This window comes from Agrilus planipennis, unplaced genomic scaffold (assembly GCF_000699045.2).
Source record: "Agrilus planipennis isolate EAB-ADULT unplaced genomic scaffold, Apla_2.0 scaffold68, whole genome shotgun sequence".
Taxonomy (NCBI): Eukaryota; Metazoa; Arthropoda; class Insecta; order Coleoptera; family Buprestidae; genus Agrilus; species Agrilus planipennis.
In genome coordinates this window covers 209,453-223,489 of record NW_020439033.1, presented here as the reverse complement: position 1 = coordinate 223,489, position 14,037 = coordinate 209,453, and the positions used below count along the sequence as shown (strand labels likewise).

The 14,037-nt window shown below is 35.6% G+C and overlaps 3 protein-coding genes across 4 annotated transcripts in view; 1 reads left to right on the top strand and 2 right to left on the bottom strand.

Annotated features, from left to right (window-relative positions):
* LOC108732778 (QRFP-like peptide receptor) overlaps window positions 1-14,037 on the top strand; it is a 104,030-nt gene that overhangs the window by 37,751 nt on the left and 52,242 nt on the right. The gene's annotated exons all lie outside the window — the stretch shown is intronic.
* Window positions 4,212-8,448, bottom strand: LOC108732806 (probable cytochrome P450 6a14). The gene is made up of 3 exons (XM_018463769.1): window positions 7,289-8,448; window positions 5,826-6,077; window positions 4,212-4,555 (listed from the first exon to the last, which is right to left on the bottom strand). The coding sequence occupies exons 1-3, from the start codon at window positions 8,424-8,426 to the stop codon at window positions 4,392-4,394; spliced, it is 1,554 nt and encodes a 517-aa protein (XP_018319271.1). The 5' UTR covers window positions 8,427-8,448; the 3' UTR covers window positions 4,212-4,391.
* On the bottom strand, window positions 8,889-13,616 carry LOC108732807 (probable cytochrome P450 6a13). Its single transcript, XM_018463770.2, has 3 exons — window positions 12,429-13,616; window positions 10,323-10,574; window positions 8,889-9,204 (listed from the first exon to the last, which is right to left on the bottom strand). Exons 1-3 carry the CDS (start codon window positions 13,561-13,563, stop codon window positions 9,041-9,043), a joined length of 1,551 nt encoding a protein of 516 aa, XP_018319272.1. The 5' UTR covers window positions 13,564-13,616; the 3' UTR covers window positions 8,889-9,040.

Here is a 14,037-nt window from a genome sequence, read left to right as displayed (position 1 = left end):
ATTGAACCCGGAAAACAATATCGATCCAATATTTTAGATTATCCATTTCCAAGAAGTTTAGAATTTTTTGGGCTCTCTTCAGTTAAAGAATTAGAAGGCATTCATGAAATGTCTCTTTGTTCCTTTTTTAAGCTTTTAATACTTTCAACGGCCAATGTGAGCAACATCCGTTCATCATTTTATGTGATGTTTGATCGGTGATAGTAGCAAATATTTTAACGACAAAAATGTATTTTGCATTTTACAAATAGAAAATACATTTGGAAAAGTATTTTAAATAAAATACAAAATGCTTTAGTCAAAAAAGTATTTAAATGCAATATAAAAATAGGTATTTTTTGTTTTGTATTTATACTTTAAATGCAAGTATTTCAAATAAATCATATCTCTGATTGTTGTTTAATTAGCTCTAATCATTATTTTCTAGAACACGGTCCCTTCGAGGGGACCAAAAGTTCTTGCACTTTAACTCCAACTGTAATCCACTAGCTTAATTCAATTTTCCGCTTCACCCGGCTGATGCAGTTAATGGAATGTGATAATCTGGATTTTCTAAGGAAATCCCCTGAACGTGTAAAGTTTAACACTTCGGTAAGTTTAATAAGCCAAGCGCAATAATACGAGAAACAATTATTATTAAACGTATGGATATTACGTCAGCCACCATTTCGAGAAGAATATATTAGAATATCGCAACACGAATAAACTACAATTTTTTCTAATCAGAGATATAAAACTCCGAGGTGTCTTTGTTTATCAATTTCTAATTTCGGTACCTCAATATCACACAAATTACCATTAACATCAATGTAGTCAACAACAGCTGAAAGCACCCCTTAGTGGCACAAATTAAACTGAAAGCTACCACCGCTTTTTGTTATCGTCATAAGGTCGTCAGTCCTAAGACTGGTTGGACACGCACCTCCACTCTTTCCTACCCTGAGCTAATCTTCGCGTTTCACTAAAACTAGGACAACCCACATCTTTAACTATAGGGTTGTTCGGAAAGTCATTTCGTTTTTTCCCGACAGAGGATTTAATTGTATTCTTTTGCACCAAACTTCACATTTAAGCCGTATAATTTTTATATGCTTTGAGAGCTCATATAGCAAGGCTTGTGTGTGAAAAATTCCAATTAATTCTACGCAGTAGTTTTTGGTTGGTGCCCTTTTAAATATGGAGAGCGATAAGCAGCATTTTCGACATATCTTACTGTTTTACTACAGAAAGGGTAAAAATGCTGTTCAAGCCAGAAAGAAATTGACTGATGTGTATGGAGAAGGTGTGTTGACAGTACGCCAGTGCCAGAACTGGTTCGCTAAATTTCGATCCGGCAATTTTGATGTCGAAGATGCACCACGTTCGGGAAGGCCGGTTGAAGCTGATAAAGACGCGATAAAGGCATTAGTTGATGTGAACCGGCGAATAACAACACGTGAGATCGGATTGAGGTTAAATTTATCAAATTCAACAGTTTATGACCACTTGAAAGGCCTGGGATTATCCTCGAAGCTCGATGTATGGGTTCCCCATGTTCTCACAGAGAGAAATCTGTGTCGCCGCATTGACGTCTGCGATTCGCTTCTCAAACGTCACGAAAATGATCCGTTTTTGAAGCGCATCATCACTGGGGACGAAAAATGGGTTGTATACAACAACGTCAAACGCAAGAGGTCATGGAGCAAAAAAGATGAACCGGCTCAAACCATTTCCAAAGCCGATATTCACCAAAAAAAGGTGATGCTGTCTGTTTGGTGGGATTTTAAAGGAATCGTTTTTTTTGAGCTTTTACCGGATAACACAACGATTAATTCGGAAGTCTACTGTCATCAGCTGGACAAACTGAATGATGCACTTCAACAGAAAAGGTCAGAACTAATCAACAGGAAAGGTGTAGTGTTTCACCAAGACAACGCGAGACCTCACACAAGTTTGGTCACTCGCCAAAAGCTTTTACAGCTTGAATGGGATACAATGCTACACCCACCATATTCTCCAGACCTGGCACCATCGGATTATTATTTGTTCCGGTCACTCCAAAATTTTTTAGACGGTAAAACCTTCACCTCAAATGAGGAGGTCAAAAACCTCCTCGATCAGTTTTTTGCCAGCAAAGACCAAAAATTTTATGAGCGTGGATTTATGCTACTACCAGAAAGATGGCAAAAGGTGTTGGACCAGAACGGTCAATATATAATTTAATAAAGTATTTGTTTATTATACGAAAACTGTCTTTCATTTCCACAAAACAAAAACGAAATGACTTTCCGAACAACCCTATATTTGCGAACAGTAATCTAATCTAGGCCTACATCTACCCCTCCTAACTCCTATTTCTGCCTTTAATATGTCTCTGACTAAACTTTCATGCTTGAGAAGGTGTTCTACCAACCTATCTCGCTTACTTCTTATTCACTTCCATAGAGTCCTCTATTCTCTTACTCTTTCTAATACCTCTTCATTTCTAACCTTCTCTATCCACGGTGTCCTCATCATTCACCTGTAACACCACAATTCGAAGTCTTCTAACCTTTTCTTTTCCGCCGCGCTTACTGTCCATGTTTCGCACCCGTACTGCGCCGTGCTCCAAACATACACCTTTAACAATCTTTTTCGAATTTCTAAATTAACCGTTCGCGAACATAGAAGTGACTTCTTTTTATTGAAGACGACTCGATTCTGCGCTAACTTTTTGCTATATTCAACAAATATTTTCGGTTATTGTAGCAAATGCTTTCAAAATGTTATTCGCAGAAGTTGGCAAATTTATTAAGTTAGAACACCTTAAAGGAATAACTAAAAGCATCTTAAACTAATGCAAAAATCTTAAATAGAGTTGGTAGATATACATGCATAATGAAAATTTTTTTAAAAAGCTTTATTTCAAGAATGACTCGGCCTAAAATCCAAAATCTCTCCACGTAAATAAGTTAAAGATTCAAACTTCCCTTCAAGTTATCGAAGTTCTGTATCAAGTGAATGTCATTAAGCTTTCATTTTGCCATAAAACGAAGACCAGAGAAAATATCACCCTTTTACGATTACGTTTAGCATTTAAGCCTTATAGTATTTGGTTTTAAAATACGCTGTTATCTTTTTATGACACTGGCACTGAACTTGCTAGGAAACAAAACGATTTTTTATATTTTTAGATGTTCTGTGACTTCGCTTCTTTAATTCTATTCTATAATTAAATATCTAATCTTGTTTGTTTGTTTATCATAATAATTTGTTTATTCAAATTTGTTTGCTTTTATTACAATATTTCAATGAAATTACCAAATCAGTGACTTCTTGAGCAAAGGAATATGTAAGATTTGTTTGGATAGTTTCAATTTTATGTTTGTGATTGCCAGAATGGATTAAAAGTAACGCAAAATTCATCAATGTTTGACCCCTTCTCCAATGTAATGAATAATGCTTGGCATACCCCCTTCCCTTCATCACTTTATTTCATAACCGGTTTAAGACTTGAACTAAGAAAGAGTTTTTTTTAATATCTAGTAATCATTTTCTTTAGTAAAAATTTTGAATGTGTTTTAAAAATTGTTAGATATTCTTTAACAACACTTAAATCCAATTTGTTTAATTTCTCTTACTTTCTTCTATTAGATAACAAATGGTCTATTGGATTAAGTCCTAGAGCCAAAAACTGTTGTTGAATATAAATTTACTGGTCAAACTTCTTGTGTCTTCAAATTGTGTTTCTTTGAGTGACCCTTCAAAGTTTATTGGAGTCATCGGCGATCACTTGTTCATTCAGAATACATAGCGGTTGAAGTTTTTCTTAACAGAAAGGAAAAGTGAACTAATCTATAACAAGAAAAACAAATAGATGTTGCTGGCCGGTGTTAGGAACATGACCAAAATAGGTTATCCATTTCGAAAGCTTAATATAATAATAAGCAAAATATCAGAAAAGGGTCATTAGGTTAAAAAATGATATACAAACATCCTGTCCATTTTTTAAGAGGTTTTATGGTGATATTTTCTCCTTGTTTCTACTACACATCGGAATAGTATTCGAAACTAAAGGATTCACATACTCCAATGTCCAAATTTTTGATTTGGTATTTAAATTTCCTGTATACCAACATTTGATTTTTCAAATTACAATTTTTCTCAATCTCGCCATTTAATGAAAAAGCGGAGTGAGATGCAGAACTTCCTCAGCTGTGAAAGCAAAAGCAAAGGTCTATCACAACACTGAATAAAATTTAACTAACATTTAATGTAACATTATAAAAACTACAAGGGCATAGGCATAACAGACAGACAGACACGCATCGAACATTCCGAAAAGTAGAGAAGTCCGTTCCTGCTTAATACCCAATGTCATAGAGCGCCTTGCAGATTAAACCCAAACCATATTTTCGCTAAGGGTTTTACGGTTAAAGTTTTTCGACATCAGTCCAAATTCCTCCAACGGGCGCAAGAATAAACTGGGTGGGATCAAACTGTAATGGCGTTATAGTCCTTGAATTTAGTGTAAATTTGTAGTCCTTCAGCACAGCTACTAAGCCAACTTTGGCCTGAAGTATCCCGAGCCTTAAACCTGTAAAAATAAAATTAATCAGTTTCTAATTTTAAGTTTAATTTTTATAACTGGCCCTGCGCACAAGTAACTTCGATTACTTCTGCAGGATTTACTATGTAATAACATAACATGTATATTGTAGCGAGCACGAGCGTGTTTGTGTGCGATCGGGCACACGCGTGTGTGAACGGCTTATCGATTCACCGACTAGCCGCGGGCGCCTTTCTTCATGTGCGCCGTATTTGTAAATGTGTGTGTCGTACCTGCGTTATGGGAAAGCAGTTAAACAGTTCAAAGAAAAAGAAACTTTTCCGGACGTTTCGAGAGGGTTCCAGAAAGTAAACAAAAGAGTATTTAAAGGAAGAGACGATCGCCGAGAGAGTAGAAATAAATTGATTGTTGCAGAAGTGAATCGAGAAATAAATTGATAGTGATAGCAGAAATAAATAGCGCAGTAACAGTAGTGTAAATAAATAGAATAATTCATAACCTAAATTTAGTATTCATTTAATAGTGTTTTTAAGTTCTTTAATAATTAGTGTAAATAAACCGTTTTTGTCGTCATCAGTCTTCGAAGTTAATTTTGTTAAAACCACGAACATTACAATATCATATAGGTGTATTTTAATATGAGAGGTTTAGAAAACTGTAGCTCTGAATGTATTTTAATTAGTTGTCGAAAAGGATACAAAAATTAGTTTTATATGAAAAACAAAAATAGATGATGTTCCTAGTCGATGTTTGAAACATGATCGAAATAGGTTGTCCATTTCGACAGCTTAATATGTATCAGAAATAGGTCTTCAGACTAAAAAATGATATACAAAAATCCAATCCATTTTTTAAGAACTATTTTGGTTCATGCTTCTACTAGAGATCGGAATTATATTCGAATTGTTCGAACTATTTCAAACTGCAGAATTCATATATCCCAATATTCAAATAACCAAACATTTGATTTGTTATTTAAAATTTCCTGTATGCAAATATTTGATTTTTCAAATTGAAATTATTTCCCAGTCTCGCCATTTATGTTTCCGATTTAAAAATGAGGAATGAGATGTAAAAATGAATGTGGAAAAATGTGCAGACTTTCCGCAAAAATACTGTTCCCTAGGGATAGAGAAATTAGTTTTATGTGGACGAAGATAATCTTCGACACCTATTTAGGACATCAACGCGAGCTAAAGTGAAAGTAAAATCTAGTAAATTACAAAACCCTATACTAGTTTTGAGAATTATTTCGTTAAAAATGTTAAGATGAGTTAAAGTCTAAAAAACTATTTACCAATGCACATTCTGGGTCCTTCTCCAAAAGCTAAGAACGTCATCGGAGGTCTAACGGACTTATTCTCCTCCGAAAATCGTTCAGGCTCAAAGATTTGAGGGTCGGGATAATAATCTGGGTCGTGATGGATTCCGTAGATTGGAAGCATCGCAACGGTTCCTTTTTCTAAGGTCAAATCGGAATCAGGAACCTTGTACTCCTTAGTGCAACGTCTTGTTACTGCTGGCACCGGAGGATATTTTCTCAAAGTTTCTGTTATAAATAAACATTGATTGAAAACGTTCAAGAAAGCAAAGTGATAATCAATGAATATACACAAAGATATTGTAAATGCTATGTAATAATGTAAAGAATGCAATTACGTGATGTCTGTGATTGATCAAAATATTTGTTAATAAACAAAACTAATTGATCCAACGAGACTTGAACCTTGACGAAACTCTTGTACAAACTAGAGTGGGTGTATCGGCTTGCGAGTTTATATTTTAGGGAGCCGGACCATAGGTTCAACCATAATGGGGAGGTTCTTACAGAGAAACCAGACTAAGACAAGTCCTTGAAAGACGGCAGCAGCTCTTTCAGTACTTAGGGTGGTAGACATGACGAGGATCGGTATGGCACTCTGATGCACAATACTACTACCAAATTCGATTCCTCTGGGACTACCTCGGGAGATGTCACCAATAAGTGCAATATGGGTTAGAAGCGTTAGAAATGTAGTGTTACAGGGAAATTATGAGGATACCGTGGATAGAGAACGAATAAGAAAACGGAGGACTATATGGAAGTCAATAAGAAATAGGAGAGATAGGTTAGTAGGACACCTTCTTAGACATGAAGATCTAGAGGCATATTAGAAGCAGAGACGGAAGTTAGGAGGGGTAGAGGTAAACCTAGATTAGATTATTGTTCGCAAATAGTTAAGGATATGGGTTGCTCTAGTTTTACGACCGAGCGGCATGGCCTAGAGGTCTAGACCATTCTTTAGCATTCGGGAGGACGCCGGTTCGATTCCGGGTCCGTCTGCCTTGGTCCAAGTTTTTCTGTGGTTTCCTTGGATTACTTAGGCAAATGCTGAGGCAGTAATATTCCACAGATAATCTTTCTTTCTCTTCTGTCATCATTTCGTCCGTCTCATCTTTCACACCCGAACCACCACCCACCCATTCCCACGATTCCTGAAAGCAAACTGAAGAGGGCCTTCCGCCCTACCTTCTGGCATAGTCCGGAGGGACTGCCCGCCCACCAGCATTGCTGGCTGGTGGGAATGAAACACCCAAAAATTTTTTTTTTCCAATTTTACAGAAATGCGAAGATAGGAAAGAGTGGAGGTGCGTGTCTAACCAGTCTTAAGACTGACGACCTTATGATGATTATGAAACAAAACTAAGCACTTTATCACTTGCAGTATGCAATGAATGATAATGATAACCTTCTTATCAATTCCATATGCAAATGCTTACCATAAATGCACTTATCTAAATAAGTCATTTCTTGTATAGCTTCGTATGTTATTTTCTTCTCGTGTTTCCCCAAGACCTGTTCGATTTCTTCCCTAACTTTATCCTGAATGTCCTGATTCTCTGTCAGTTCGTAAAGAAGATATTGTAGTGTGGTTGCCGATGTCTCGAACCCGGCAACGTAGAAAATAAAAGCCTGCGCAGCGATTTCGTTAACTGTCAGGCCGCATTGATAATAAACTGTTTCGCCATCCCGAGACTCGTTGTTATCAGTTTTCGTGGTTGCTTTGATGTCTTCGTCTCTTAGTTTCATAAAGAGTTGCATAAAGTCCTTCCTGTCGACGTTGTTAGCGTCTCGAAACGCAATAGTTTGCTTGACGATATTCATGAAGAAATATTCGACGTCTTTGGAAGTGACAGTAACCCTAAGCGTTTCCATAATGTTTGGTATTATCTGTATCAGGAAAACCTTAAAGGCATCTAATCCTGTTGGAGCGACTGCAAGTTTCCCGAATTTCCTAAAATCGGAGTCTGAATCCTTTAGACAATTGCCTTCAATTCCAAAAATTACTGACGATATTATGTCTATAGTATATCTGCTAAAAATTTCTTTGACATCGACGGCTTCCTTTTTAAGGATCGCTGCGTCCAGGACGTTCGGGAGTTCCTTCGTACAATCGACCATCGTTTGGAACATCAACTTCATCTTTCCACTGGAAAAAAACGATGCCATCTTCGATCTCATGGCCTTCCATTTGGCTCCTCTCAGGGTGAAGAGATTTCCAGTGAGCGGATCGTCGTATTCATTGACGTAGTCCACGTGATCGGTAAAATGTTGGAAATCGACGCTTAGCATCTGGCGTAGCAAAATGGGATCGGTAGGAACGAAAATTGGTTGAAACATGAAGTGTAAACCACCGTATCTCAATCCTCTTGCTTTGACCTCCCTGTAAATATCCACGGTGGCTTTGGCAATGCTTGCCCTTTGTAGGAACTGATCTTTAGCGTTCCCGAAAGGAAGCGAAGTGGGAAATGTGAAAACATTCCTCCTAATCCAATACGTGAACGACCATTTCAAATATATCACAAAACTCACCAAACCGATTGCGAGAAACGTAGCTAAAAACGTCAACACAATCATTTCAATGTTAATTAAGTATTTAATTAATTATTAATAAATATAAATGAACAAATTTCCTAGTGTTCGACAGTATTTATATGCATTTTAAACTGATAATGGTTTTTAAATGATAAGTTTGGAGCAACAAATATAAATATTTGTAAAACAAATATAAGCGGTAGACAGAAACCAAGATATCAAAATTGAGAAACTAATAAAAACGTAGCATTATATGATAACAATTAGTGTAGATCAATTATTACTCAATTTTATGCTTGTTTATAACGGTTACCATTATTTCTAATAAGGCGGTAACAAAGTACCGGAAAATGTCCCTTGTCCAGCGCCATCCAGTTAATGAGAAAGAAACTAAACAGCAAATAAGTAAAAACAGAGCTTTGGTATTATCAATCTGACCTCCCACTTATTAAATTCGTTAAAAAATACTTGTTTGTACTAAAAACAAATGAAACATTAACACAATAAACATATAGCACGTTTTTATTCATATTAAAATAACAATAAAATATATAAAACAATTACAACTATAACTTATTCTAATATACAGTACCAAAAAGTACCAATTAATTACAGCGCTTTTTTAAATGCACAGAAGTGGCTAAATTTAAGTAAATTTAAACTGTGTGCGGTTCAACCCAAATGCCTCCCTGAGCAGTTATGACAAACTGGAACGGTTCGAATTTGATAGGCAATTGCGTTTTGGGGTTTAAAGTAAATTTATAATCTTTCAACATCGTTACCAGTCCAACTTTTGTCTGTAAGAGGCCGAGACGCATACCTAAGAAAAGAAAAAAAAAATTAACATACTTATGTACATGTATACTATCAAAAATTCAAGACTGTTTCAGCATTTATGTATGAAGAAATTAATGAAACAATTTTATGTACAATATGGAAGAAAAATTAGAAAAAATGGCTGATTTTAGGTATCTGGGAAGTCAAATAAGTCAGAACGGAAGGAGTAGTAGGGATATAAAGGAGAGTAGCGCAGGGTCGAGACCCCTTAAATAAAAAGAGGTCACTTCTATGCTCGCGAACGATTAATTTAGAAATTCGAAAAAGATTGCTAAAGGTGTATGTTTGGAGTACGGCGCTGTACGGGTGCGAAACATGGACAGTGGGCGCGGCGAAAAGAAAAGGTTAGAAGCGCTTAAAATGTGATGTTATAGGCGAATAATGAGGATACCGTGGATAGAGAAGGTTAGAAATGAAAAGGTATTAGAAAGAATAAAAAAACAAAAGACTATGAAGGTCAATAAGAAATAGGCGAGATAGATTAGTAGGACACCTTCTCAGGCATGAAGGTCTAGTCAGAGACATATTAGAGGCAGAAACGGAAGTTAGAACGGGTAGAGGTAGACCTAGATTAGATTACTGTTCGCAAATAGTTAAGGATGTGGGTTGTTCCAGTTTTAGTAAAATGTGAAGATTAGCTTAGGATAGGAAATAGTGGATGTGCGTGTCCAACCAGTCTTAGGACTGACGACCTTATGATGATTAATACAATTACATAAAAGCATTCGTTTTTTTGGTAATTATCCTAAGAAAAAGAAAAAATAGACAAGGTACTACAAATAATACAGGTCACTATTTATCAGAAAACAAATTTAACATTTCCTAGTGTAAATATAGACCATGAAGACAACAAACAGGTAGTCCAATCTTCATTTGCAATGATTTAAGGAAACTATTCAGATAATTTTATAAAATAATGAGGAAAAAGCCAAAAAAATACATTTTGCTTAGTTTTGAGGTTAGGATTTCTCAAAATACTAGTGAACTACCTGGGAAATGATTACTGGAGTCATACAACTTCTTTATTCTTTTATTATTAATTAAGCAATGGGGATGGTTGTTTAACAGTTAGTTATATTAATATAACATTTTCATTCTTACCAATACATATCCTGGGGCCTTCTCCAAAGGCCAGAAACGCGAAAGGTGACCTTTTCTTTTTTACCTCATCTGAGAATCGTTCGGGGTCGTACTTTTCGGGATCGGGGTATATCTCGGGGTCATGATGAATTGCATATATTGGTATCAATACTGCTGTACCTTTTTCAATTGTTAAATCAGAATCAGGCACTTTGTACGTTCTCGTGCATTCCCTTTGTTGTGACGGTAACGGAGGATATTTCCTTAAAGTTTCTAAAAATAGACACAAATTTTAAATATTAATCTATTTAGTAGTCGGACAGAACAATTAAAAATAATGATGCGTATATAGTATACTTTATTTACTATGTTAGCGTAATAAAGTCCATAAAAATATTTTTCGCAGTCCGAAGGTCTCATTCACGTCACATCATATTTTCGATTATTTATTAAGTATTTTAAGATTATTTTGGGATTTATTTCTGTTTTGTAAATATTAAATCCGTTTTAGTAAACACGGAAAATATTACGTAACTGAATAAAAGTTGAATAAAATAATTCGAAGTGGTGTGTATTCTGTCGAAACTGCCAGACGCGGATCGCGATTTCGATCTTTTTGGATCTCATCAGCGCGTCGTAGACAGCTCCAAAAAATCGGTCCAGTCAAATTGAATGCACTAGGAATATGATCGATAAGGATTGTGTAACATATTTTATCCTTCAAGGTGGGCTAACTGACATTACTGTAGAAATTCATAGAAGCTCTCCTGGTTCAATTCCGTGGCTAGTTTACCCCCAGGGGACATCAAGATAACTCAATGATAATTTGACTGTGAAGTCGATTCCTATAGATTTTAAGACTCGAATCTGACTAATTCTATTATGTTGAATTCGAATATCATATTAATTTTGATATAAATGTGGTATAAAAAAGTGGATCACGCTGTACAACACATCAAAATTATCGTTTTCTAACTGAAGTGGATAATCTAATAATAATTGACATCTATCCGATGGTTAATCATCGGGATGTGTGAAATGAAATTACAAATCAAGATACTCAGTTAATATATTACTACCCTCAAATAGGAGTATATTTCAGATTTCCGGTGAAATCGGATTACAATAATCTCTGGTTCTGTCAAATCAACCGCAACCAGAAGCTATCGTAATTGCTAATTCATCATGCGAATCGTTAATAATTTTCAATTTGATGTGAAATTGAGAAATATGTTAAATCTTCTTAACAATTTCTTAACTACGAAGTTCTGTAAAATTTAATGGAAAGAAAATTACTATAATCTGAAGTAAAAATGTTTTAAATCCGTCATCAAAAACCCAATTAAGTGATTTTGATAAAGAAGTTGAATGTAGTTTATATACAAATAACTTACTAAGAATTATATAGTTCGGGGTAGGTATACCTAATACCTGCTACATTTACAAGGGATTTTGTAAATTACACCTAACTGTTCAAAAGAACCAACTAAAACGTGATTGATATAACGTTTTTGACGAAAGCAAATATAACGTCTTTTTCTATTCATAAATCTTTTTTTATCACTACTGACGACCTTCAGAACGACATCAAAGTAAAATGCGATCATCTTTTAATCTACTGATAATTAAATATTGCTACTCATGTTCACTTACTTTTGTAAAAAAATACCAAGGACGTATACCGTTTCTTTGTTGCTTTCTTTATCATATAGGTACTTATTACAAATTAATAAAAACAATGAGACCACCGAAAGCATATTTGATTAATTCCATTTTAACGAACTTTTGATAAAACAACTACATTATAACCGAGTAATTAATTTCTGAAACGAATCCCGGTGGACCTTGTTGGAGCATCGTACTACAGATGGCGTTTACCGCGCCATTTGTAGTATTTTCTAAAACGCGGTGTTAAGACAGCAGGTAAAAGTTGGTCTGTGTTCTATCAGAGCTCTCTGCGACGCGCTGATGAGATCCAAAAAGATCGAAATCGCGATCCGCGTCTGGCAGTTTCGACAGAATACAGACCACTTCGAATTATTTTATTCAAGTAATTAATATTTCATTGCAACAACTGATATGTTTTAGTAATAATTTGTTTATAAAAACGTTATCAGTATTACTTACCAAACGTACACATGTCTAAATAGGTCATTTCTTGTATGGCCTCGTACGTGATATTTCCGTCGTGTTTGGCTAAGACCTGGTTAATTTCTTCCCTGAGTTTGTCTTGGATCTCTGGATGCGTCGCCAGTTCGTACATCATGAAGTTCAAAGTGGTCGAGGACGTTTCGAATCCAGCGACAAAGAAGACAAATGCTTGAGCAGCAATTTCGTTCATGGTCAAACCGTTTTGATAGTAAGCGATCCCATCACTTTTGCTGTTGTTATTAGTGGCAGATTCAACTTTGATCTCTTTGTTTCTCAGTTTCATAAGGAGTTGTATGAAGTCCTGTCTTTCAAAGTTGGTTCTGTCCCTGTACTCGATAGTATCCTTGGTGAGACCCAAAAAAAAGTTTTCCACGTCTTTTCTCGTGTTGGGAGTTCGAGTGATTTGGAGTATTTTTGGTGATAAGAGAGCGAATAAAAATTTAATCGCATCGAATCCTTTAACTTCCACTGATTTCTTCCCGTATTCCCTAAACTCGTTGTCCGGGTTCTTTAAGCAGTTACATTCTATTCCAAAACCAACTGATCCAATCACATCGGTGGTGTATCTGGCAAAAGTGTCTTTTATGTCAATGGGACTGTCTGAAGCTATAGCCTCTTCCAAAACAGCAGGAAGATTCTTGGAACAATCCACTAGCGTCTGAAACATCATCTTCAATTTCCCGCTCGAAAACAAGGGACTCAACTTGGTTCTTAGGGCTTTCCACTTGGCTCCTTTTAAAGAAAACAAGTGTCCACTCAGAGGGTCAACATCTTCGTCGACGTAAATTGTACGATCAGTGAAATATTGAAAATCAACCGTCAGCATTTTACGCACCAAATCAACGTCGACAGGAACAAAGGTTGGCTGGAAGAAGAAATGGTAACCGCAATACGAGAGTCCCTTTTTTTTGGCAACTTTATACACTTCGGTTATTTCTTCTGTAAACGTTGCCTTCCTGTAAAATTGTTTGTTTGCGTTCCCGAAAGGAAGAACTGGAGGAAGTGTGAAGACGTTCCGTTTGGACCAATACGAAAAAGTCCATTTTAAATAAAGAAAAAACGACACAACACAAACAGCAACTAACGAAACCAGAACAGGTATCACTATCATATTTGATGATTGAATGATGCTTAAGCCGGTCCGCGCCACTTATAAGTCAGAACATGACTACGCATTTTTACTAAAATAAAGCACTCCAGTACGAAGCACGCTATTTTGCTGATCATCGTTTATAAACTTTCTCTTCGTATAAACGCGAAATATTCGTTCACTTTTGGATTGCCAAATAAGCAATTTACATAGATTCACGGTCATGGTGAAGATATTCTGCAGAATAACTAAATAATAATTAGATTATTAATAGAAGTCAGATATAAAATTATAAATTGGTAATTATATAGAAATTGGTTTCTTTGCATAAGTATAGAATTTTTGTTATAATTTTTCTGTAAGCTTTAAGTAGGGCTTTAATGATGTATACAGTCCAATAGTTACTGAAATAACGGGTGAGGAGAACGCACTGTTTTCACATATCATTACAGTATAAAATACCTTTTAAGGTACGTAATCTAAAATTATAAAAAA